Source organism: Epinephelus moara, chromosome 6, assembly GCF_006386435.1.
Source record: "Epinephelus moara isolate mb chromosome 6, YSFRI_EMoa_1.0, whole genome shotgun sequence".
NCBI lineage: Eukaryota > Metazoa > Chordata > Actinopteri > Perciformes > Serranidae > Epinephelus > Epinephelus moara.
The window spans coordinates 16721108-16745868 of NC_065511.1; the positions used below are offsets into that span (position 1 = coordinate 16721108).

General features: G+C 40.2%; 1 protein-coding gene across 3 annotated transcripts in view; it reads left to right on the top strand.

Annotated features, from left to right (window-relative positions):
* The window catches only part of LOC126392524 (RNA-binding motif, single-stranded-interacting protein 3-like), a 152803-nt gene that overhangs the window by 111826 nt on the left and 16216 nt on the right, over window positions 1-24761 (top strand). For all 3 annotated transcript variants that reach the window (XM_050047955.1, XM_050047957.1, XM_050047956.1), the window contains exons 7-9: window positions 14581-14687; window positions 20010-20053; window positions 23877-23973. In XM_050047955.1, coding sequence (XP_049903912.1) covers window positions 14581-14687; window positions 20010-20053; window positions 23877-23973 — 248 coding nt within the window. The remainder of the gene's footprint in view (window positions 1-14580; window positions 14688-20009; window positions 20054-23876; window positions 23974-24761) is intronic.

The following is a 24761-nucleotide window of genomic DNA, read 5'->3' on the forward strand; positions in this document are numbered from 1 at the left end:
CCACAGCTTCATCATAACCACGACACTTCCTGTCAAAGCTTTATATAATAAATCTTTCTTGTTCTTGATGACAGATTCAGACAGTCAGCACTTAATACGGAAAACAGACTGAAAATAAGTGCATGTTGACTTCAAAGGTGTGCCCAAAAATAAAAACACAAAGTGATGATTCTGCATTTCTTTTGATATCATGGACCAGGGTGGGAGGAAAATGTCACCGGGCTTCTCCTCCATTTCTCTCCACTTAGTGAGTGAAAATCTGCTTTAAAGAGGATTATTATCTCACATCTCTGGTCAAGAATGATTAAGTTTTCATTCTTATTATAATTCACATTAGCAAATCTTTCTCAAAAGCAGATCTGAGAGTCAAATTTGGGTGAGATTACTAGAATAATACATGCAAATGCCATTTTAAGGAATGAATCTTTTCTTCTTTTCTTTTTTCCATATTAGAATAAACTCTCAATACAATAATAAAAATGTTTCTATTTAAATCCAGTTTTACAGTCTACTCCCCAGACTGCCAGCACACATGCACACACACATACTAAACTCCTCTCTAAAGGTTGAGAGTAAAGAAATCTTGTTGTCTCATTACTGTTTGAGATTTTGTAATAATGAGTCCTGATTTGATACCCGTGCAGCCCAATAATACAAATAAATTGCAGTCTGACCTTTAAATTCTTGAATGATTGAATCAGGCCCTGTGGTTACTTTTTGTGTCTCAAAGAAAACAACTACATATGACCTGGTCAGGTACCGTTTAACAAAAGTATATAAATTAGTAAATAATAAGTAATTAAAGGCAGGGTTCAGGAAATAAGGGGGGATATTTGCCTCTCCATATTACTTCTATCTGTTTGCATCTCCCCTCGTTGTCTTTCCTTGGCTTTGAACCAGACTAGTCTGTGAGCTCATGTTTCATTTGCTCTTGCAGACGCGTCTGCTCTCCCCCTACTTTGGCCAGATTTCCAGCAGCCTAAGACGTGCCAGGCCAGTCACAACCGTTTATCTGATATGGGACGTGTGTGAGACGGAGACCTAAAGAGGAGCACAGTTAAGGTGTTTTCTAAAACAACCAAGATGGCTGCAGCTAATGTGGAGCTTTCTGTCGAAGCTGCTATTGCATCAGTTATGAAGGAACTGGACAGTATATTTTTTCTAAAAGAAGAACAATGAATTGCAATGAAAGAGTTGTATAAATGAACTGCATACCAGTGGCCAGATCTCCCTACTCATCTCCCAGCTCAAATGCATCATCCGGTGGATTTTGCTGGCACTAGGGCTCAAATTGCACATTTTTCTTCCGCATTTTTACATTCCTGCCACCATGGACACATAATATACACACAGTATAGAATCGGATCGAGACAGAGAGATGCCCCCTCTCCCGTTCTCTCTCAAACTCAGACCAAACTCCAATCAAACTGTGAAACTAGGCAGTGCTGATAAAATATAAACCAATATGCTGTTACTGCCTATTTTCCACCTAAAATGTCTTCAGAAACATGTTTTAGTGCACTGTTTGGCTGTAATATGAGAATTTGTGAACACAAACTGGGCAACATGTTGTTTCCTGTATTATAAAAAGAAAGGCTGAAAGAAAAAAAGAGATCAAATGGTAAAACTAGACAGTGCTGATGAAATTTAGATAAATATTTCTTACTGCATTGCCTATTTCTCACCTGAAATATTTTCAGAAATATGTTTTAGCCCAGTGTTAATTTTGACAGCTATTTCAGATTTAGTCGACAAAATTCCTGACATTTTAGTCAACTTTTAATCATTGTGTCTTCCATATGTTTTTTTATTATCTTTAAACTAATCCAGTTATGCTTATTCATGTATCAGAAATTAGAATCAAGTGACAGGTTGCAGAAATATAATAATAATAATTTTTTTTTCTACAACCACAAATAATTTCCGCACACTTACAAACTGTCATTTCTTTAGCAGTTTTTGACAGGTTTAAGGGGTGATTTACGAGCACACACTTACTGATCATCACATGGCGCATACTATTTACCGGAGTTTACCAGCCCGTCGCTCATGCATCATTTGAAGATAATTACAAGCACTGCCATTCTTGGCTTTCAATGTCCGATAGTCCACCGTTGACATTTTCGTCATGTCTCGTCTCATCAATGAAAACGAAACATAGATTTCGTTTTAGTTTTCAGTATCAAGATCTATTTTCGCTCATCATCGTCTCATTTTTGTCATGAAAAATAGGCAGTTTTTTCGTCATCGTTTTCGTCAACCAAATTAACACTGTTTTAACCTACCGTTTAACTGTAATTCAAGATTTTCTGTTACCAGCTGGCCACCCCATTGTTTCCAGTGTCAAAATGGACAAGCCTGAATCAAATCAACCACCAGCGGGAGCGTTTATTGGTCTGGTGTGGTGCAGCGCACTCTTATAGTTGTAGATTTTTTGCCTCTTGAGCAAAAGCGAGTGCCACAGCTCTTCTCTCTGTTTTTTCTTGTCATAGACACAAATGTCAAAACTATTTGTGTTTGACAGTAGTTTTGTGAAACATCTTTCCAGCAGTAAAATACTGTTTAAAATTTTTTTTGAGAAGAAAGATGGATTTGGCAAAAGTTTCATACACCAAGTCAAAATATACCAGCTCATCTCTGCACACTGTAGTCTGTTAAAAAAGTTTCCATCACTCAGGTGTCATTTTTTACCCACCCTTGCTTTTTGTCATGTCCTGCCTTTATGTCCTGTGATTGGCCATCTACCCCAGGCGGGCCTGGCCTCTAGTCACTCAGCGCTGCATCTCTGTTTATGTTATTTCTTTTTGTCTCCTCCTCTCCTCCCAGTTATCCTCTCACCCACTATCACCTCTGCCCCACATCTAATCTCTGTACTTCTTTTACTTGTTTCTAATCATTCTGTCTCTTTCTCTGCCCCTATCTGATATAGTGTTGTAGTTCTAATAGTTCTCTTTGTCCTGCCCTCCCCTAATGGTAAGACAAACGGAGGACAAAAAGAGTCCTGATCTCTGAGAAGACCCATTATCATTCAGTAGTTTCAATAATCATCAGGAGGCTTTTAAAAATGCGTTCAGCCTTAAATGTGTGTGGTATGATCACGAGGCATTAAGCCCCCATTCATTGCAGAAGTGGTTCAATACTTTAATAAATGGGAAATAAATTTTATTTGATGTTCCTGATAATGGAGAAAAAGAATTGAACAAGGCTGTTCTAAGAGAGAGATGGTGTAATTATGTGGCAGTATTGCACTGTCAGACAGTCAGCTTACATGTGTTATTTGGAGTTTTTTATACTCAAACGTGTCTATGGGGTTAAAATCTGTTCCTTTTGAAGCTCTGACCAAATCGCATCAATGCTGTCAAGTTCTGAAAGTTACAAAGACATTTGGTGCTATCTTAACATCATTTTGGGAATTCGATTCTTCTATAAATATGCCAGTGCATAAATACATTTTATTCCTACTTGTCTCACAGCCAGTGCTTTTTGGGTTGCTTTATGTTTATGACAAGGAAATGTAGTAAACGTCCTCTCCCTTGGTGATGCTGTCAGGGAAAGGTTTGGTGAGTGGTTGTCAGTGTCAGCTTGCACTTTACAGGGCAGCCACACAGGGCGGAGATCATCTTAGTTTTCTTTTAAATGTAATAAGTGTAAATATCTTCTAAATCTCAGCTCACTGTCTCGTCTCACAGTCCTTACTTTTTTGTTTATCGCAGTAGACATATCTATTAAATTTTTAATGCTATCAAAGTGCTAATAGCAATATGAATAAACATTTTCTCTCAAATATATATATTTTTTTATTTTGGTGGCAAATAGTCAGCACCCTCTCATGTGTGATGCTTGAACAAGTAACCCTCTAAAGTGCTTATTGTTCTGTCCCGGGGCTTTGAGCTCTTTGATGCTGGGTGTCTTAAAGAGGAAAAGAAGAAGGAGGACATCCCATTCAGCCCAGCTAAAGGATTCCTCATTTTGTCACATTTGGGGATTGGATCCCATTTTCCAACTGAATGATTTCCCATGTTGCCTGCTAATGGATTGGATTGGATTTTAAATGAGAATTTTCCCATTTGAGGGATTGGGCCTCACTTATGTGGTATACCCGCTCTTCCAACAATGAAAAGTGAAACCATCATGGCGTCAGCAGCTGAGGGTTTTCACTTACCTACAGATTGGTGCCTTGCTTAGAAGCACCAAAGATCTATAGTGTGTATCTCCATTCACTCAGCCAGACTACTAGAGTAGCCTGTGTTTTTCATCCTTCCCCATATTTTCCTTTACCTCCTATTTCTATTCCTGTGTCCCTCTCACCAGAACGTAGATGGATATGTTTGTTTGCTCTGCTGGAGTTTTAACAGTTTCTGTGTTGCCCTACTGTGGTTTGCAATATCCCACAGCTCCAATGAGTGGTAACAGTGTGTGATCCACTCTTCGCAGTGCAATCCACCCACCCTGCTACCTATGTACACATCCTGTCAGTTAAACACAAAACGCCACAGATCGAAAACTCGTTCCTTTTTTTCCCCCCCGTAGCATTCACCTGTGCACACACACATTCAGACAGGCACACAACAAACCTCTTTTATTGACACCTCTTGCAGTCTTCAAGCCTTTTATTTCCTATTTGCATCGCCTGTCTCTGCAGCGACAGGATGTCACAGTTTGTTCCCAAATGAAGCAAAAAAAAACAAAACAAAATCTGGAGTGAAACTATTCACCATCTGATCCACAGAGCTGTAACACTTTGATAGATAAATGAAACTGGTAAATCAGCCACTGCAAGCCGTGGTTAATTAGTACAAATAAATCTTGTAAACAGTTCCCAATTTGAGCGAACAAACCCCATGTAGTATTTTTTTCTGTTCACTTCAATTACTTGCTCTTGTCAAGTTTGCAGCTCTTGGCAACAACTTATTTTCTTCGATTGCACTGACTACAAGGAAACACATGTACAGTGACGCACAACTACAGTACACACACCACATAGTAGCTCTGTGTGTGGGTGTTTTTTTTTTTGTTTGTTTGTTTGTTTTTGATCTTCCAGTATTTTAGTTCACACATTCTTCATAGGGATGAAACTCAGAGGCACATTTTATGGCAGAAACAAGATATTCAGATCTAGTTTGCAACTTTTCAAATTGGCATGAAAGATGATTCAAGAGTCACAAATTTACAATTATAATAAGACTCCTTTAATCTTAATATATGCAGATTAATGAATGTGTAACCTATAAACTCTATAAAGACATGGACCTCTCACTCCCACTGTACAAAATGAACCAAAATATCCTGTATAAGGTTACTACCATCTTTTGCATGTGAAGTCAGTCATGCAGTTGCAATCTCCACAGTCTTGGAGTCCCACCCATTCACCCGTCCCACCATTCGCAAGTGGCGCCATTGATCGCAAACAAAAAGATTGGTACACACAGCTGTCAAACTTGACGTCAAATCACATTTTAACAGCCAAGTCATTTTTTTTATATTGCATATTTAAAAACAACAGGAGTTGAGCCAACTTTTTTTTCCAGTTACGGCAGATGGGTTATGATCTGTCTAAACACATTTACATTATTAAAATGTAGAAGGTGCATAAAAGGAAATAATACAACATGTATTACAATAAAATAATGATAGAGAGAAGTTTAGATGAAAAAGAAGAAGCCAAAACAAAGCAAAGCAAACTAAGAAATAAAGGCAGATTTATACTTGTGTGTCAGCTCAATGCAGAGCCTCCACTGTAGCCTACGCACATGGCCTACGCCCTTGTGAGCATTTATACTTGTGAGGTGGTGTGTCTGTGTCACTCTGCAATTACACCTAATAACCACTAGTTGGCAGTGGGGTTGGGGTGCTGTAAAGTTTAGTCGATTAAAAATGCATCCAAAACACACATTAAACATGGCTTGATAGAGACAATTTCAAACACAAGTACACAAATCGGCTTCACTATAACTCACAGTATTCACAGACAAAGCACTTGTATTTTGCTGGACACATTTTTCCCACGAATACAACATGCTAATGTTATTAGCATGAGCCTATAGCCTTTTACACTGTATAAAAATTAGCCTAGCAAATGGCGGAGATTTCCTCGACACATACGAATCCAAGATAAATCACACACTAGACTGAAAATGCTGTTATTGTGGAGGCTTTATTATCTACACAATTTATTGTTTCTCATCTGTGAAATTAAAGTCAATAAAAGCTTTGTTTCCACTGAGGGAAATGGTTTCAGCTTACAAAAATAGCCAGGAGGTCTGCATCGCCGCTATGTGTAGTTACTGGGGAGGTGCACGTCAGGTTATGGCATAGTGTACGGCGTCGATTTGACACAGAAGTATAAATCCAGACTAAGAGGATGCTGAAAAAATTAGCCTTATATGTAGCATCTAATAGCTAATTAGAACCAAACTTATTGGAAAAATGAGAAAAATGAACACTTGAACATGTGTCAGTGTCATAATTACTATCAAATACTATCCCATTCGCTAACATGGAGGGCGTGGGGTTTATATCCTGCACTGCAGCCAGCCACCAGGAGGCGATCAAGATGTTCTGGCTTCACTTTTTGGTAGCCGTCTTGTCATCGCAGATCTTTTTTAAACCTCCCCCCAATTCATAGAAGCAAATGACAAACATTGGAGAACAAGCTAAGGCTGTGTTAACTACAAAATCTGCCTCCTGTTTATTTCCATTTTAACTTCATACATCCATAGATGATGAATAGATCATCTATGGATTTAGTCATCATAGAAAAACTTAATGTCTTTCATCATTTCAGTCCTGAATATGAGAAACAAGAAAATATGGTGTACAAGAAGTACGTTGGGTAATAACTTGTTCTGTATACTACAAAAACTCCTGTTATTCACAGAGTCAATAAAGATGTCTTTATTTCTGTTAACCTAAAGATTAGATTGGGGCGGCTGTGGCTCAGAGGTAGAGCGGGTCGTCCACCAATCCAAAGATCAGCGGTTCGGGCTCCTCCAGTCTGCATGTCGAACTATCCTTGAGCAAGTTACTGAACCCCAAATTGCTCCCGATGGCTGTTCCATCGGTGTGTGAGTGTGTTACAACTGAGTAGCAGGTGGCACCTTGTATGGCAGCCTCGGCCACCAGTGTATGAATGTGTGTGTGAATGGGTGAATGTGATTCGTAGTGTAAAAAGCACTTTGAGTGGTTGGATGAATAGAAAGGTGCTATACAAATGCACGTCCAATATAACCTTTATGAATAATAAACCACATTTGTGATCAAATGTGACCATAGTATAAACTTAATAGAATAAAATAAAGACAGTTTTTCCCTGCTCTCTGTGTGTATCCACTCTGACTCTTTCTGTTACGCTGAAGATCCACTGAGCAGCCAATTCTGCCTCGATTAATTTTCTATGAGAGCTGAGCAGTTGTCTGCACAGTGCAGTGTTTTGCTCTGTAAACTACGCAATGATGTTGGGATGGATTCCCACCCAAACTCCTCACCTGTCGGGACACTGACAAGAAAAACACAGCCTTGAGTGAGAGGGGGAATATTGTTGCGCTCGGGGCTACAAAGATCGATTTATGTGTGACTGTGGCAATCATTTTTGCTCATTCGATTTGGATTGAATTCCATTTCTTCGATGCCATGTCCTGTTTACTAAGAAATAACATATCTGAACTCTTTAGATATCCAAATATTTGATTCAGACAATGTTAATTAACTTGACATGCCCAAAAGTGACCTATTTTAGGGGGCAGACACAGCTGTACCCGAATTCATCATAAATTCATCACTTTGTGTTACAGAGCCGCAAGAGTGAGAGCAGCAGGGGTTAAACTGACAATTAAAAATGTCCTTCTTCCTTTTAAAGCTCTCTTGTGAAATGCAACAGATTGTAGTAATGTAACAGTGAAAGCAAGCTGAATAATTAATTTGATGCACCAGTTTGAGCAGACAGGTAATCTTGTCTCTGGATGCTTTGTGGTTGTTGTTGCCTCCTGATTGTTTGGTGACTAAGTTTCCCTCTGAGGAATAAATAACATTTGTTGTTGTCATTATCATCATCAGTATTTATGGCTTGTCACTGTGCCTGTGAATGAATATAAAGTGAGAAGTTTTCTCCCTCAGAGAAATGCATGATATCACAATTCTGCCACCGCAGGCATTACCTAAAGCTACCACAGCAGTGATATTGAACATCTGTTTTTACATTATAGCTGGAACATGATTTCAATAACATTTTAGATTTGTCTGTTTTACACATACTGGTCGAGTCTGTAAATAAAAGTCATTGCAAGTGCTTCACCCTACATTTGCTCTGTAGAGGTAAAATACAGATAAATACTGGCTCTGTTGCACAGATTAATTGTCTTAATGAAATGGCTCAATAGACAAAATGCCTTCATAGGTTGGCTGATTTTTGCAGTGTATCCTTTTAACTTTTTGCACATTAGCCAATAGTGATTAATTAATAGCCAGTGGAAATCCTTTCACCGTTGGTGCCCCATTAAAATTCAGGCCTATGAGTAATTTTGCATCAATGACAAATTAGGGCAGGAAAAGTCTGGCTTACAGGATGTAGACTGTGCTTTTAAGTCTGTCATTGGCTGTTGCATTCTGGACTTAACACCACCCAAGATGATTGTGATTGGTTTAAAGAAATACAAACAACACACAACCCCAAACAATCCAGCTGGACTTTTTTCCAGTGCTGACAATGTGCTAAACAAAGTGTGGAGACTATGGCAGGAATGACAATTATTGTCCTCCTCTGAAGGTGATAATCAACAATAGCAACAACTAAAAAGAACTTTTCCAAAAACACATTTAGTTGTATTGACTTTTTTGTACCTTCCTCAAACAGGAACACATGCACACACAGTCATAAACTGACACATACACAGATATACATACTGCATGTGCAGGATCAAACATTATTTTGTCTTAATCCTATATTTCACGTTATTCTTTTATTTCAATTAGTTTGCTGTCTTAAGCTACAGCTCACACACTTAATCTTCTCTGTGTTTTATGTGTTATTTCGGCGGTATTGTGAGATGCCTTGACAGTATAATCTGACATGCCAGATTTAGGTAATAATAGGAATAAACTCCAGGTATCCAAGAATGTGGCAGCAGCGCACAAAAATTTAAATAATCTGTAGAGGAGAAAAAAAAGACAACTTTCTCCATCTGTGGGTCTGTCCACATGTCCTGCCCAGCTAAATATTGTCCTCCTGCAGATGTCTCCAAAAAAAATACTGAATTCAAGCTCCGGATGCACTGCGGCAACCAAAATATTATAACAATATTGATGTATGTGTGTGCGTGGGTGTGTTTGTGCATGTAAACACTGGCCCATAGCACTGGGCCAGTGTTTAATGTCTGGAGCCATTTCACCAGCTCTAATACAGAAAGCAGCCACATTGTTGTGTATGTGATTTTTTTTTTATGTCTGTGCATGTGGCTGTATGCTACTATAGGGGATAGCAGGCTAGACACTGGCCTTATTCCAATTACTGTTGTTGTATGTCACTTTTAATAAGCACAGTTTCTCCACCGAAATTTCCCTCTGTTGTCACGTTGCGTGCTTTACTGACTGAGTGTTAACATGTGGGGCACCAAGTAAGTGAATGGCGGGAAAAGTACACGTTTAGATTCGTTCTTTAGCAGGAGAGCAGACATGTTTGGTTAATTTTATTGTGCTCTCTTGGGATCGGCCTCTTAGCGTTTTTGCATCACTAATTCTAACAATAAATAGCCCCAATTTTTCATTTAGTCCAAAAACACAAACCTTTTGCTGTCTGTGTGATGAGCCTGATGCATAAAAATAACAGATTCAACTCAAAACACAGAGGTATCCTTTTCATGAAAATACAGAGGATGAACACTTGTTTTAGATCAGCAGGAGTTTCTTCTGTCTTTGTGTGGCACTTTAGAGAAGATGCAGAGAAGAAAGTGTCCTGACTATAAACTTGACAAGTTGTCAGCCGTCGACAATGTGGCTTTCTCTGTCTGTCACACCAGTAAAACCAAACAGAATGCAGATGCTGTCTGTATCAAGTCTGTGTGTGTGTGTGTGTGTGTGTGTGTGTGTGTGTGTGTGTGTGTGTGTGTGTGTGTGTGTGTGTGTGTGTCTTCATGTCATATTTTCTCACACTTATGAAGCAGCAATCATTCATCACACAAACACATCAGTGTGTTCCTTTAACTTGTGAGGGCATAAATACATTCTCTCCTCTCCCTATAGAGCTGACAGTTAAGTTCTGCCTGCGTCATTCTCAAAGGCATTTTAACATATTCTGGACCTAATCCCATTTTAAATTGAAAACTAGAATTCACAACTATTTTATATGAATAATAGTACCCTTTTCATCTCTCTGTCAGCCATTATTACCATATATTGATTCCACCTGAGGCCCAACTCATAAAAGCTTTTACATTTGCATCACACAGACTATGTGTCACTAAAGGTTTTGCCAAAGTCTCAAATTAACACAAACAGCCACCACAGGAACTCTCAGGAACCATTGCAGAAACTCAGAAACCTTACCAAACAAGGGTCTGAATGTCATTCTTCTGACCTTAGAGCTTGAGCTCCTGGAGCTCAAAAGTCTAAGCTCTAGGGATAATACTTTCAGGTGTCCGAGGAAGTACTGGGGTGGAGAGAACACAATGAACGAATACAACAATTTCAGCACGAGTATGTGGACTTAGATTGTTGCTACTTTGGAAACAGGTGTTCTGGAGTTTTCAGCCTCCTTTTCCACATCTGCGTTTCTCTTTTGCATCCTTTCATTGGATCTATGCAAATATCAGCAACAAAGACCAACAAAATTACTTTCTGTGTGAAAAATTGTGTATTATTGGACTAACTTTTCTTATCAAAAGGTTCCACTGATGCAGGAGAAACACAAGCAGGGATGTGTAGAAGGGAATTTTACTAAGTGAATTGGGTTCCTGGGGCTTCACAGTTCCTGGAGCTGTTTTAATTTTAAGGATCTAGTGTGTAGAATTTAGTAAGGTTGCAGATCTGAAACTTCTCTCGTGTGCCATGCATGTGAGAAAATGCTAAAATTGAACACAAATAGCCCCATCTAGAGCCAGTGTTTGGTTTGTCCATTTTGGGCTACTGTAGAAAATATTAAAGGTTCATTATAACGTAATGAAAACACAACAATTCTTATTTTCAGGTAATTTTAAACTAATGAAAAAAAATATATATTATATACCTTTTCTGCCAGTAGGTGGACCTTTAAAGCAGTGGTTTCCAACTGATCCAGCCACAGGGTCCAGATTTCTCCTTTGTCATTAGTTCAAGGTCCATACAGTTTAATATTTTCAGTGTCATACTTGCATTTGGCCATGTCTTAGAGCTGGTTTGGGGTCTGTCAGGTGGCTGTCCATTAGTCATTCACCCTTCAGCAGGAAAAGGCTCAAAATGAAAGCTTTGCACCAGAAATTCACTGTACTTCAAAATAAAGTGTGTTTTTTACAAAGTTGACACTTTCACAAGTCACTTGCGGTCCATTCAGAATTGACCCACGACCCACTTTTGGACCACGACCCACTAGTTGGGAACCACTGCTGTAAAGTACATCTAAGCCTCAAACATGCTGCTAAAGAGTGAAGGCCCACAGCACATGAGTTAGTAACGCTTAGTGCTTTCCACTTTATTATCAGCTAAAGAGACTGATGTTTCTTTCACCACCCTGTATCTTCTCTGATTTTGTTGTCTATCTTATGATGTAAATCTTGGCTGTTCTTTTGTGTTTCTTTCTGGGCCAAGCTCTTTTTTTCATGAGTAAGCGGAGTTTTGTGGTGAGACATAGTGATACACACACACAAACACACATCACACATACACCTACACACAGGACTGTTTGCCTGATGTATATGAATGCATAGAGCAGAGTGGGTAAAAGAGAGGAAAAGATGGGGAGTGATTGAAAAAGATGAATAGCAGAGGCGAGGAATGATAACAGAGGCCCGGCTGCGTGGCCTGTTATTCACATAGAAATCAAGTTAAAACAGTATAATGACAAAGTCATCCTACGGTAAATGCAGCATAATCACACGGCTCTGTGTTCCTCCGTCTACTTACCTTTGGAGTACCCATCCAGGCCCCAGGCATTCCAAATAACTCTCGTCTCAACCTTGAGCTCCGAATGCTTCTCTCCACCGAGAACACCTCTTCTCATTTTTCAGTTTACTGAGAAGAAGAAACATTTTTCTTGAAGTAGGCGAGGTAATTGCGTAGTTTATTTTGGCATTCATGATGTGCGAATCAGCACCGGCATGATGATATCGCCTCTGCTAGTTCATAGAATTCTTTTTCTTTATTTCTAATCTACACACAGTAATGAGGATTAGACTTTTCTCCGCAGTTTGAAATCATTGCCAGTTAAATAAGACACAAGTGCCAGCTAATAGCCTCTTTTAAGATGCAGTCAATGACTCAAACATGCCTTGGTGGACGTATTAAAGTAACAAGTGAGAGGCAATGCATAAAAGTAGGTGGCTTATTCAATTTCAGGGTCAGAGGCTGTCTTCATAAAACTGAATCAGGACATGAACAGAGCACTTGCTGGTGTGACAGCGTTGCACTGATGTAATTAAACTTCAGGGCTTTATAACTTCAGTGTTTAACTGCATTTAAATGCCTTTCTATTTCGGCATACTGTCATGAAGTGCTTCATAAGAATTCTTAAAGGGGCAAAAAGCGAAATCATTTCACCGCTAGGTTTGCTGTTGTGCACTGCCTGTAGACCAAAACAAAGTGTGTCATGAGCCACTCCTCCCTCTACCTCTGCTCTCCACCCCCCACCCCACTCGCCTCGTCTGTTCAACCGAGCACTGCAGCATCTCCACAGACTATTACATCCAGACGGTCCCGGTGTTTCTTCTGCAGGCTCCACTTCACTCAGCTGCCCGACAAACCCGCTGCTTCTTCCCACATTAACCTGAATAACAAACCAGGGCTTGGTGCTCCGGTTGGATCCAAACGGAGCCGGGCTAACTTTAGCTGGGAAGCTAGTGGAGGCTAACTGGCTGTGCTGGCAGCTGAGTGAAGTGGAGCCTGAGGAGGAAGCACCGGTTAGCCCCGGTTTCACTACAGGCAGATTCACTCGCCACAGGGGCGAGGAAATAAAACCTAAACAGCCAACTTAGTTTGGCTTAGTTTAGCAGTTAGCGATGTCTTTCACTCACTCTCAGTCTCTGGTGTGGTTAGACATTCACATGGACGTACATGAACGCACAGCTGGACCGGCTTGTAAACAAGGGGCTGGAGATAAACACAGAGAGAGGGTGTGTGAGGTCATGCTATACTTCAGATGAAATTACACCTCTAGTTCTTCACATATTTTTTTAATTCCTTCAATCTAGAATTGATGAATTTTGCTTATTGCTCCTTTAAGTTGGCATTTAGAAATCTTTGTCTAATGAGTATTATCTTAATGAGTTAGGAGGGAAACTGAACTCATGAGTGTGCATGTGTATGTATATACTGTATATTACCTATGTATATATATCCCACGTACATTTAAAGGAAGTCTTCATTTCACTTTCTAATTATATACATGAACTACACTCATACATAGTTGTGTCCCGTTTCTAACTGTATAACATAACATAAACATTACATTTATGTGTTTAATGTCCTGTGCACATCTCTGGAAGTGCTTTAGTAGCTGTATATCCACAAGGGCAGCATTTACTTTGATCCATGATTCAATATATATGGGACTATCTGACTACATAAGCCATTAAATGTCCTCTCTCAGTGTCCTGGTTCATGTTAGGATAATACTTTTTATTGTGTTTGTTGAGTCATACTGTTGCTGAAGCATTTCCCAGAAATAGAAGCCATTATTCACGCTCTTTTTACTTTCTAACAAATTTTAAAGATATGCTTTTAAAATAAAATAAATCGATACAGAACAAAGCCTTTTTTTTTCTTCATTTGTATAATCCTGCCCCATCCAGCCACTTCCTGCGATTCCAGAAGCCTGTAGGGTATTCAAAGGCTGCAGCCTATCAGGTTGTAGTTGGAGTTTGGTGAACTTTTGTATGGGAGGTCACACTCAGCTAATCCAATTTGTAATCAAGGCTTTCTTCTTTCTCTGGTCTAGAAAAGGACCATGTTGTCTTTGGAGCAATCACAATCGCGGTCTATCGCCCGGGGTCAAGCTGTGTTGAGTTATTTAGCGTATTAAGTATGCCTGTTTGGTTTGTCGTTTGAACCACGCTCACCACGCTTTGATGATTAGCCCGTGGCTTTGTTTCCACGTCAAGGCTGCTTTTGTCGAAGTGTGGTTGTAGGGGTTGTAGAGATGGCGCGATAACTGCTGTTGTTTGGATGTTTAGATTAGGGGTGGGAGAGATAAATGTAAGAGCTGAAGTGCTGTTTTTCAGGTCCAATTGATTTATGTTATGTTTTTGTTTAAGACACAGCATAACACCCTGTATTTAAATCTTATCTTTGAAATGTAATTCTTAACCTAATGCATAAAATTTCTCTTTTTCCTGCTATTAAGATGATTAATCCATCTCTGTGTTTGTCCTTGTCTCCCTCTCTGTCTGACTCACTCTGCAGCCCCTGCAGAGCCATTGCTGTGCAAGTTTGCTGACGGAGGCCAGAAGAAGAGGCAGACCCAAGTCAAGTATCCCCAGAATGGCCGACCGTGGACACGGGAAGGAGAGGTTAGGCTTGAAAGTGTATTCAATCATCAAAAAAAGCTCAGCAGTACCCTTATGAATATCCTCCTCAGCAGCCACAGCAGCTTTTTCTTAAAAACACAAGTGGAAAAGGCAAATTGTAACACAAGAATCATGTCCTCCAATCAGTTTGTTAAAACATAATCCTTTTTACTCTCTGCCACTGTAAAAGAAAGCAACACAGACTTTTCCTCAGGCAGAATTATGCAGCAGTAGACATTTTCTAAATCTACAATAGCCTCTCACTTCTCACAGTCAAAATGAGTCTACTGAGAGAGTTTTTAAAAGGAAATAGTTAAGTTAACAAACCAAAAGAGGTGTTATTCTAGCTTAATCACAAGTATCAGTACAGTATATCCACAAACATCTTTTAAACCTCTTCCTACTCAGCTATCGAGCAAAAGCACAACAGTAATCTTATCATAATAGTCAGAGAGGTGAGGGTGAAATACTGCGGTACAACAGATTGTACTGTAGGATTTCACAGCTCAGTGTCGACAGCTGCTTCACAGAAAACATTACCGTAGGTCTGAAAGGACATCATTTTCATAAACTTTGAACATGCTAGCTGATGTTCCCTTTCACATCAGTTTCTTTTTCACATCTTCTAACCAAGTTTCAATAACTTGACAGGCCCCCCTACGGGGTCATTATCAGCTTTCATTTCCAATAACATACTGTAGGCTGAATTAGAGATGCTGCTGTCAGTATGAAAGCTTGCATGTACAAAGGTTGTTAAATTTAAAACCCAAGGTTTCTGCAAGACCCCAATGCCAAGTTGTTTTTCCTTTTGTTAAAACTCCCACCTCCAGTCTGTCATCTTCAGAGGAAATGAAACCTTGTGCAGCGGATTGAAAGCAGATTGACTGTTACACAATGTAGGGAGTTCAGAAGTTGTTAGTGTCGATACCAAAGCTTTAATTTACAGAACAAGGGAAAGTGAATAATAATGTCGCCACCCACACACGGAGTGCAGTTTTTAACAGTTTCCCAACATTACATGGAGGTTGGGAAAGAGCAGGGTGGTGAAGTGAAATGAAATGGAACCAGGCTGAAACAACTCTGCGCTGAAAGAGAAGAGGCGCCACAACAAAAACAGTCTGTGCATGACCTTCATATGTGTTGCAGACACAGATTGCAGTCTTTGTTTTGTCACAAAGAGTGACAAATCACTTCCACGCTTAGTTAACATTAGAGGGTCCGGTGTAAGTGATTCTTTATTTCTATCCACTTGTCAACATTTGTAAGTTGTTAGCCGGACTTAAAATAAATGATCAGTGGTTTCCGAGGGATTCCTCACACATTTGTCAGCGACCCAAGTCCTGACAAGCCCCACTCAGCCTTGCTGAGGAAAAGCATCTCTTCAGAGGTTTATGCATTTGTCTGAGCCAGGTCTCTGAGTCCAGGCAGACTAATAGAGGCATCTGGCCGTGGAGGTGCTTTGATGGGCCTCACTGCGTCCTCACACTCAGTCAGCCGACCCTAATCTCCCAGAACCTCTCACTCCTAAATGAGTCTGGCCTTGGGACTGTGACATGAGCACATATTACACACACAATCACTCACACATACAACGTTTGTGCAGAGAAACACACATCGGATACACATGAGCGGACAGTGCGGCAGCAGGCCTCTGGGCACAGACATGTAAAAGCCCCTCCACCCCTTCTGCACAGGAGCACACGGACTGAAAGAGATACAATACGACTACAAGTGATGCATCCTGCTGTGTGTGGTTGTTTTTGTCTTTTCAACTACACATATTTTGTCTCCTTATGGCCATTTTGAGTCCCTCTTTAATCTCATTTTTGGTCATTTGATGTCTCTTTGTAGATGTTCTGTTTCTCTCTGTAGCCATGTTATGTGTCTTTGTAGTTCTATGTTTCCTTGTAATTGTCTTTGTGTTGGTTTTGTTTCCTTGTGGTAATTTTGTGTCTTTTTGTAGTTGTTTTGTGTCTTCCTGTAGATGTTTTATGTCTCTTTCTAGTTGTTTTGGTGTCACTCTGTCATTTTGTGTCTCTTTGTGGTTGTTTTATGTCTCTTTCTACTTGATTTGTGTCACTCTGTAGTCATTTTGTGTTTCTTTGTAGTTGTCTTCGTGTTGGTTTCGTCTCCTTCTGGTAATTTTGTGTCTCTTCGTAGTTGTTTTATGGCTCCATGTAGATGTATTAAGTCTCTTTCTAGTTGTTTGTTTATCTTTAATTGTCTTTGTGATGGTTTTGTGTCGCCTTGTAGTTGTTTTGTGTCTCTCTGTAGTCATTGTGTGTCTCTTTCTAGTTGTTTAATGTCTCTTTCTAGTTGTGTAATGTCTCTTTCTAGTTGTTTTATGTCTCTCTGTAGTCAATTTATGTCTCCTTGTTGTCTTTGTGTTGGTTTTCAATTTTTTTCAATCAATCAATTTTATTTATAAAGCCCAATATCACAAATCACAATTTGCCTCACAGGGCTTTACAGCATACGACATCCCTCTGTCCTTATGACCCTCGCAGCGGATAAGGAAAAACTCCCCAAAAAAAAAACCCTTTAACGGGGAAAAAAAACGGTAGAAACCTNTTTGTAGTTGTTTTGTGTCTCTTTGTCGTTTTATGTCTCTTTCTACTTGTTTTGTGCCACTCTGTAGTCGTCTTTGTGTTGGTTTTGTTTCCTTGTAGTCATTTTATGTCTCTTTGTAGTTGTTTTATGTCTCACTGTAGTAATTTTGTGTCTCTTTATAGTTGTTGTACTCCTCTTTGTAGTTGTTTTGTGTCTCTTTGTAAACGTTTTATGTCTCTTTCTAGTTGTTTTGTGTCTTTCTGTAGTCATGTTGTGTCTCTTTGTAGTTGTTTTAAATCTCTTTGTATTCATTTGACTTTCCAACACGAGATGTTAACAGTAACTTCAAACAGATGATCTGTATCTAGGGGCCCCTTGATCCTTTGGGCCCCTGGGCCAGTTACAGGTAGGTCCATTCAGTAATCCATTCATAAGGATACATTGTAAATGCACACACAAAGAGATGGATGGTTGGTAAATCTCTAAACATACACATTTGTGCACTAATGCTGGCATTATGCAGCAGTGAGGAATCTTGTCAAGTCTTTTCTGTTAGATGAAGGAAACTTAGAGGACATGATGCGAACATCAAGATGCTTCACAGAGCTGATCCCCTCTAACTCTGGCTCTGAAATCTTCTGTTCAAAAAGACAGTTCAAGGGAACCTGCAGTAAATACAAATGCAGCGCAAGGTGAAGACTAGGATTCTTGTGTATGCGTAATGTAGTTTTTACCTGCTTTAAATCAGATGCTTGTCAAAGAGCTGGTATCAAAATGAATCCTGGGCTTTGGAATGATTAATTTTTGCTATTTGGTGTCATCAATGTCTGGCGCTCATTTTTTATTGCTTGTGCAGTCTATATTCCCCCAGTCCTGGCTAGAAACAGTGTTTGGGGAAAAAAACAAACATCGCAGCAGAGTTCAGCATCAGGGCACACTTTCAACTCGTGTGCCAATTTGGAGAGAAGAGAGTTGTGTGGAATATAGAACAAGTCCAAATGACTTGTGTAGGGCTGCAGATAGAAGAGGACGAAGGAGGGGTTCGGGACAGCGATAGAGCGAAAGATTAGAGGACTAAAAACACTATTGTTGCTTGATGTTTGTTCCAACATTGCCAAGAGGCAGTCAAGTGGGTGAAGATCTTTTTCAAAGCTTAGCAGCAAAAAGTACAGTCTAATTCATTTGCACTATAGTGGAAGTGAGACACAGACAGAAAACATTCCGAGACTTGCAGAAGTGTCACTTAATGATAAACACTTGACTTAACGGGGACAACTTTTAATGGAGAGGAGGAGGGACAAAGAGTACTTAGCAACTTTAATGCACTCTTGTAGCTTTGAGTTTCTTGTGAAACTGATAGAACGCAGCTGGAATGCACAACATCATCCTACTCATTTATACTGGGTAGTGTAGTAAGAAGTGATCCTTGTAACTGATGGAGATTGCTTCAGGAAAATTGCAATATGGTGTCCGCTTGTTGATCCAGCAATCCATCCTGAGTGCTTCCTGCAGTTGGGGTGTAGCTGTGTTTCGTGGATCGATATTTTGTGTTATAAAAATGGTAACTATATGCATAATGGAGCTGAAAACTGGACCACAATATTAAGTACACATTTACAATCGTCTCCCAAACTGTGGGAAGTTTTTTGAGCAAGCTGCAGCCAGCGAAATGAAGTTTGGGCTCGTTTTGACTGATTGAGTATTTTAGGTGCATTTTGGCCACTGTCAGTTTCCTGACTGGCGGTACAGATGTTTGCTGTGACAACACACTCCTACTGTGTGTCTGACAGCTCAGACAGACCGACTTCAAAACTAACCAGAAGCTTCAGTTTTTCTCATTTTCCTCCAGATTGTCTCTTTTCTGCTCCTTTGTGTGTTCACAAAGCCATACAATTGGCAAATAGAGAGAAGCTGATAATTTTCACTCAAATTGAAACATTTTTAACTCAAGCGGATGTGCTTTCACCACAGTTTATGTAGCCCAGTGTTAGATTCTATCTATTGACTTTGTGTGCAAATACATCAACCTCTGAATTGTCCTTTATGTTGTTAAATGCGAGTGAAGTGAACAGCACTATTTCCCACATTTGGTTTCAAAGAGGTGTTTTTAGCATTGATAACGGTTCCTTTTGAAAACTTTAACATTAATATTTTTGTGCATTCAATGACTAAGGAGCAATAAATAAGAAATCTTCTGCTCTCATATCTTACTTCCAGTCTAACCTTTAGCTCAGAATACAATATCATGAGTGCATTGTTACATCCCTAGTATGCAGTAATGATATCAAGGCTATAACAGTCATCCCTCAATGTTCCTTTTGTGGTTATATTACTATATCTGTGGATATTTTTGAACATGTACAGTTTTAAGTGGTCCACGGGCTCACACCAATTCATGCAGAATAATTTTATCGTTCACTGGTGCTTTTAACTGACACATTCGAGATTTTTGCGCTACTGAGGACATCATCAATTGTTCTTTATTTAGCAGGTATTTGTATCCCACTCACTTGTTTATATCGTTGGATTTTAAGTCAAAGCCTTTGTGTTTATTTTACATCATGAATCATTCTTCGTCCCGACTCTGCTGTCTCTCCCTCTCAATTTATTACCTTCATCGGCATGATTGTTCGTGGGAGGCAATCTCGCTGTCAATTCAAACCACCAAATAACCAAACATCTTAATGAGAGAGGAAACAAAAATGATTCAAAAGCAATATCACGTATTTTAACCTTTAGGTGTATATGTTTCTCTCTTTATCTCTGTCTCTCCAGAGTGGTATGGCGTTGACGTATGATCCCACCGCGATGCAGAATGGGTAGGTGTTTTTTTTTTTAAATCAGATTTACAAACTGTGTCTACAACTTTGTCTGTGAACTTTTGATTCACATTCCAGGAGGAATACTTCTAAAGCACGTGTTAATGAACCTTTTCAGAACCTCCCCCACCAGCAAAGCTGTGAAGATGAACACACACATCAGCCACCCATATGCACAAATATGCACAAGAGCACAAACATGCACACATATTCAAACAGATACAGGATACACGGGTCATTAACTCATGCACATACACACTCTCTCACTCTTTGTCTTACCCTGCTGTGCAATCTTGCCCTCATTCTCACATCTGACTGGTGCAGATGGAGTATTTATTTATGCACCTATGCATACAAGCTGTCAGACATGTAGGTTTTGATTGCAGACAGGGAAGTTGGGCGGTGTTGCAGCGCCGCTGTAAGACTTTCGTCAGCCAAGGCTATCTGCAGTGCTCTCAGGCTGAATGCAGAGAGCCGAGTGTCTGCCTGTTTCAGGGGGAAATTGGAGATCGGTCCTGTCTGCTAGGAATGCTGCTGGTGATGCGATCCTAGGAGACGCTTCCCTCCAGCTCTGTGTTTCTCTTCTCCTCCTTCTTGTCGGCCCAGTCGTCCCTACTCTATGTATCCCTACTTCTTCTTTACTGTTGTCCTCCTGCTCTTTGCATTTAACTTCCCTTTACCTTCTTCATATCACTTCCTCTTCTGCTTGTTGGGCCTCCTCCTAAAATTTCTTTTTAGTGTGTTTTCGACTCATTCTTTTCTTCCCTTTTTCTACATTGTTGTCTCCCCTAATCCCTTTCTTCTTCTAATTCCTACTCTCCATTTCCAGGCAGATGATTTACTTTCGGTCATCTCTTGAGTCTTTGTGTATGTGTGCGTGCTCATGCATGTGTAAAATACATGCTCACACGAGAGCATCTGTGCGCTTGCGGTGCTTAAGCCCTCTCCCGACCTCTCCTCCGAGGTCAACGGGGCTCCTTCCGGCGAAGCGCTAAATGACTGTGAAATGCTAATGCGGCTAATTAGAGAGGCGAAAAAGCGGGGAGGGAAGGGGATTGAATGAAAAGGGAGGGCCGGGCGAGGTCAAGAGGAGGGCAAAGGCAAAAATAAAGTCAGCCCAAGGAGAGGGAAAGGGTACGAATCAATTACAGGTTTGCGAGTCTTTCCAAGCTCGAGGACGGCTAGTTTCTAAGGTCTGATGCCAATCTGATGTTATTGGAAACATGTGGCCCAACCAACCAGACTGCTTTGGCTTAAAGCCTGTCCTCTCTTTTATCAGGGAGACACAAAATTCACTTTCCCTGGCTCTCTTTTTCTCAATCTCCGTCCGCCTATCTGGTCTGTTTGCTGTCCTTTTGTTTCTCCGTCCTTCTCTCTCTTCCTCCCTGCCTCTGTTCTTACCTCTCTCATACTCTGCCTTTCTATCTGTCCTCTGTTCCCTCTCTTTCTCCTGCCCACACACATGCAGATACACATATATATTTTAGCATGCTCCCCCACATTTTCTCGCTGAAAAGTCACTGAGGTCGGCACTAAATCATTCGCTAATTTTTCAGGGCAAACTCCTGACAGTGCGGCTAGGTCACGCCAGGGATTCACAGAGAGGTTTTAAATTCAATCCCGTAGTAATGTTCTGTTTGCAATTACATGTTTAGTGTATTGTTTAAACAGCCGTGCTGGAGTCCCTATTGACAGCGTGATGCTCAGGGCTAATAGCCTCCATCAATAACCTTGGATCTGTCCTCTACCTACTATTTCTCTCTCTCAATACACATCACTCTAATGAAAAATACAATAAACACAATCAGAGAACCATATTGAATAACCCGGCTGCATTCTCTCATTTGTATTCATCAGTGACAGTAATACAGTATCTCTAATGTGAGTCATACATTAAGTACAGTCAGAAAGATGGATCCATGCTGCTACATGATCAGTAGATGAGTTTTTTTTTTCTTGTTGATCACCACTTTGACAAACATGTTCCAGTTCTTTCTCCAACTTAGATCCATCCATGATATATTTGTTCAATCTTTTCAGTTTCCAGTGGCGTATGAGGTTGAAACATATCATTAAATGTAGACACACACTGCTGTTGCTCAAAGAAAACATGCTATTAGAAATATTTGCATGAGTGACAATACACATAGTTTCCTTTGAGGCTGTACTTAGAGGAAAACTCAAGGAGACATTCAGGTAAGCCAGAGCTGAAAGGCGCAAGAGGAAACTTAAAGAAAATCTATGTCCCTTTAAAGAGTTCAGGGAAAATCTGAGTAAGCTGAGCCAGTGTCAACACACCTAAGAGAGAACACACAATCAACCTGCGTATGAACCAGAGCTAAACCTTGGCAAGGGAAAATATATAGCGCTAATAATTCATGAGATTTCTCTTTCTGGTGCAGAGGAAGTGGGCCACGTTTTATTGGGGAAAAGCAGAGAGTCACCATTGTAGCTATACTCTTTATGCACTACTACCTAGGCTTCAACACACCAAGTAGAGCATAAAAATCCAACTGGGAGGCTGGATGTCCGTGTGAAGCACACTCACGCTCTGGAGCTTATCGCAGGCAGTTGGAAACCAACTGCAGCCACGAGGCCAGGACTGCAAGAGTTTAAAAAATACCTCAGGGTTTGCATCTCGCAGCTGAGTTCAGCAGCGCTCGTGCTATCACTGACCGAACAAATGTAATGTGAAGCAGAAAGTGCAATAACGGAGCAGGTGACCACCTCGGCAACCCATTTCACCCTTGAAATGAGATGTGTGCTGGTGTCACAGCGGAGTAGCAGCAATCCATCTATGTTTTCCTGTCTCTGGCTGGTTGCTCAGCCTTGGTTGTCATCTCAGTTGTAAGAATAGAGCTGATATTGTATATTCTATTATGTGTGATATAGATCTTTATGAATGAAATACAGCAAATGTGTATACGGCTTGAAGTAACCTCTAAAACTAACCAAGCTTTTTTAGTAATTTTCTCTGCAAATTAAGCTACAATTGATTTGCAGCATGTACCTTTTTATACAATCATGGCTATGTTAGAGATAGATAGGGGAGGGCTTCTCTCTGTCGCTGCCTCTCTCTTTCTCCCCTCCCTTGCTCCATTATTCAGTCAACAGACACTTTGGGATCGATCGGGCACAGCAACACGGCCTGGCGGATGAAACATGTCCTCTCTAGGTACACAATGATAAATAAAGCACTGTGAGCCACAGCATTCTGCTGCTGCAGGGTTGAGGGGGTGAAATGAAAAAAAAAAATCCAGCAAAATCAGAAGGGCAAACAAAGGTATAGGGACAGAAGTAAACAGTATAAAATGCAGATGTTACAGATGCAGCTTCCTCTGCTGGAACACGCGTAGGTGGAAACATAGAGGGCAACATTGAGATATTTCACCCACTTACACATTAAGGTGATAATTCATTATTATGCACAGCAGTGGAGCAGACGCCTTTGTAACATGATGTGTGCCCCGGTGCAGTGTCAAGCCTCATTCGAAGACGTCTTTGATGGCATGGCACAGAGTGAAGCTGCAATATTTATTGTTTCCATGACAGCCTTGATGATGTCTGATCCATTTTGTCTGCGTTGTCTTGAGATGTGCTGGGTGGTTGAAAACAAAACAGAACAAAAAGGCTGATTTTCACCTTTGCATGTGGCTATATCTGGAGCGTTAAAACTGTATGAGCAGAGAAGCCTCTTGACTGACGTCGCAGTTTTCTCTCAAAATTGTCTTTTAATGTTCTTTTGGTTCAGCTTTATGCCACTTATAAGTATTGTTAATATTAATCTTATGATATTTAAATCTTTTCTTGTTTGGTTGCACAGGTTCTACTCTTCACCATACAGCATCTCCACCAATCGGATGATTGCACAGACGTCAATCACGCCCTTCATCGCTGCCTCTCCTGTCTCTACATATCAGGTGGGTGGACCCCCTTTTAAGTTTACAGGGCTACATCAAGCTTTCAAATCCTGTAAGGGCTTTTGAATAGCCCATTGGGAAATTGGTTGTCTAATAAAGGATTGTGTGTTTACATAAATAACACTAAAGCTAACATGATGGTGTCATTTGGTTACTTTCCTTCCAAATTCAAGTACTTTAGTAAACTGTTTTTCTAACTGTTTTGTCCTGTGCACAAGCTCAATTTTGCATTTTGACTTTGCTATAGTTTTCTGGCCAGCCGACAGATTTTACAAAGCCACTAATGTTCAAAGTAAGACACAGCTCCAATATGGCATCCCAAGGGCATTATAATGCAACCTGATGGCAATAGCAAAGAGAAGTTAACAACTCCGTGGAGATACATAGGAATGAAGCTTTAGTTTAGTAGTTTTAAATCTGTGGTTGTAAAGGATAAGTGATATTCTAGATTTTTCTTATTGTCAACAAATCCTGTGAAAAGACAACAATAAATCGATCCTGCTAACAAGTAAGTCAGTGTAGACAGAGCCTGATACAGTGTTTTGTCGATGTGCAATTGAGCTCCATTAAAAACACATCAATGAGCCACACTATGTCACTGGATCCATCATTGCCATGAGGTGCTGTAGTTCATTTTGAGTCAGTCCCACATATACCATCTTGGTGCCGTAAATACTTATCAGCGCACCAAATGTGTATTATTCCACAGCTGAAAATAGTCCCCAACAAATATTCTCTCCTGTTAAGCTCCTGTTAAGTTTTTAAGATGATAGTACACACTTGTGATC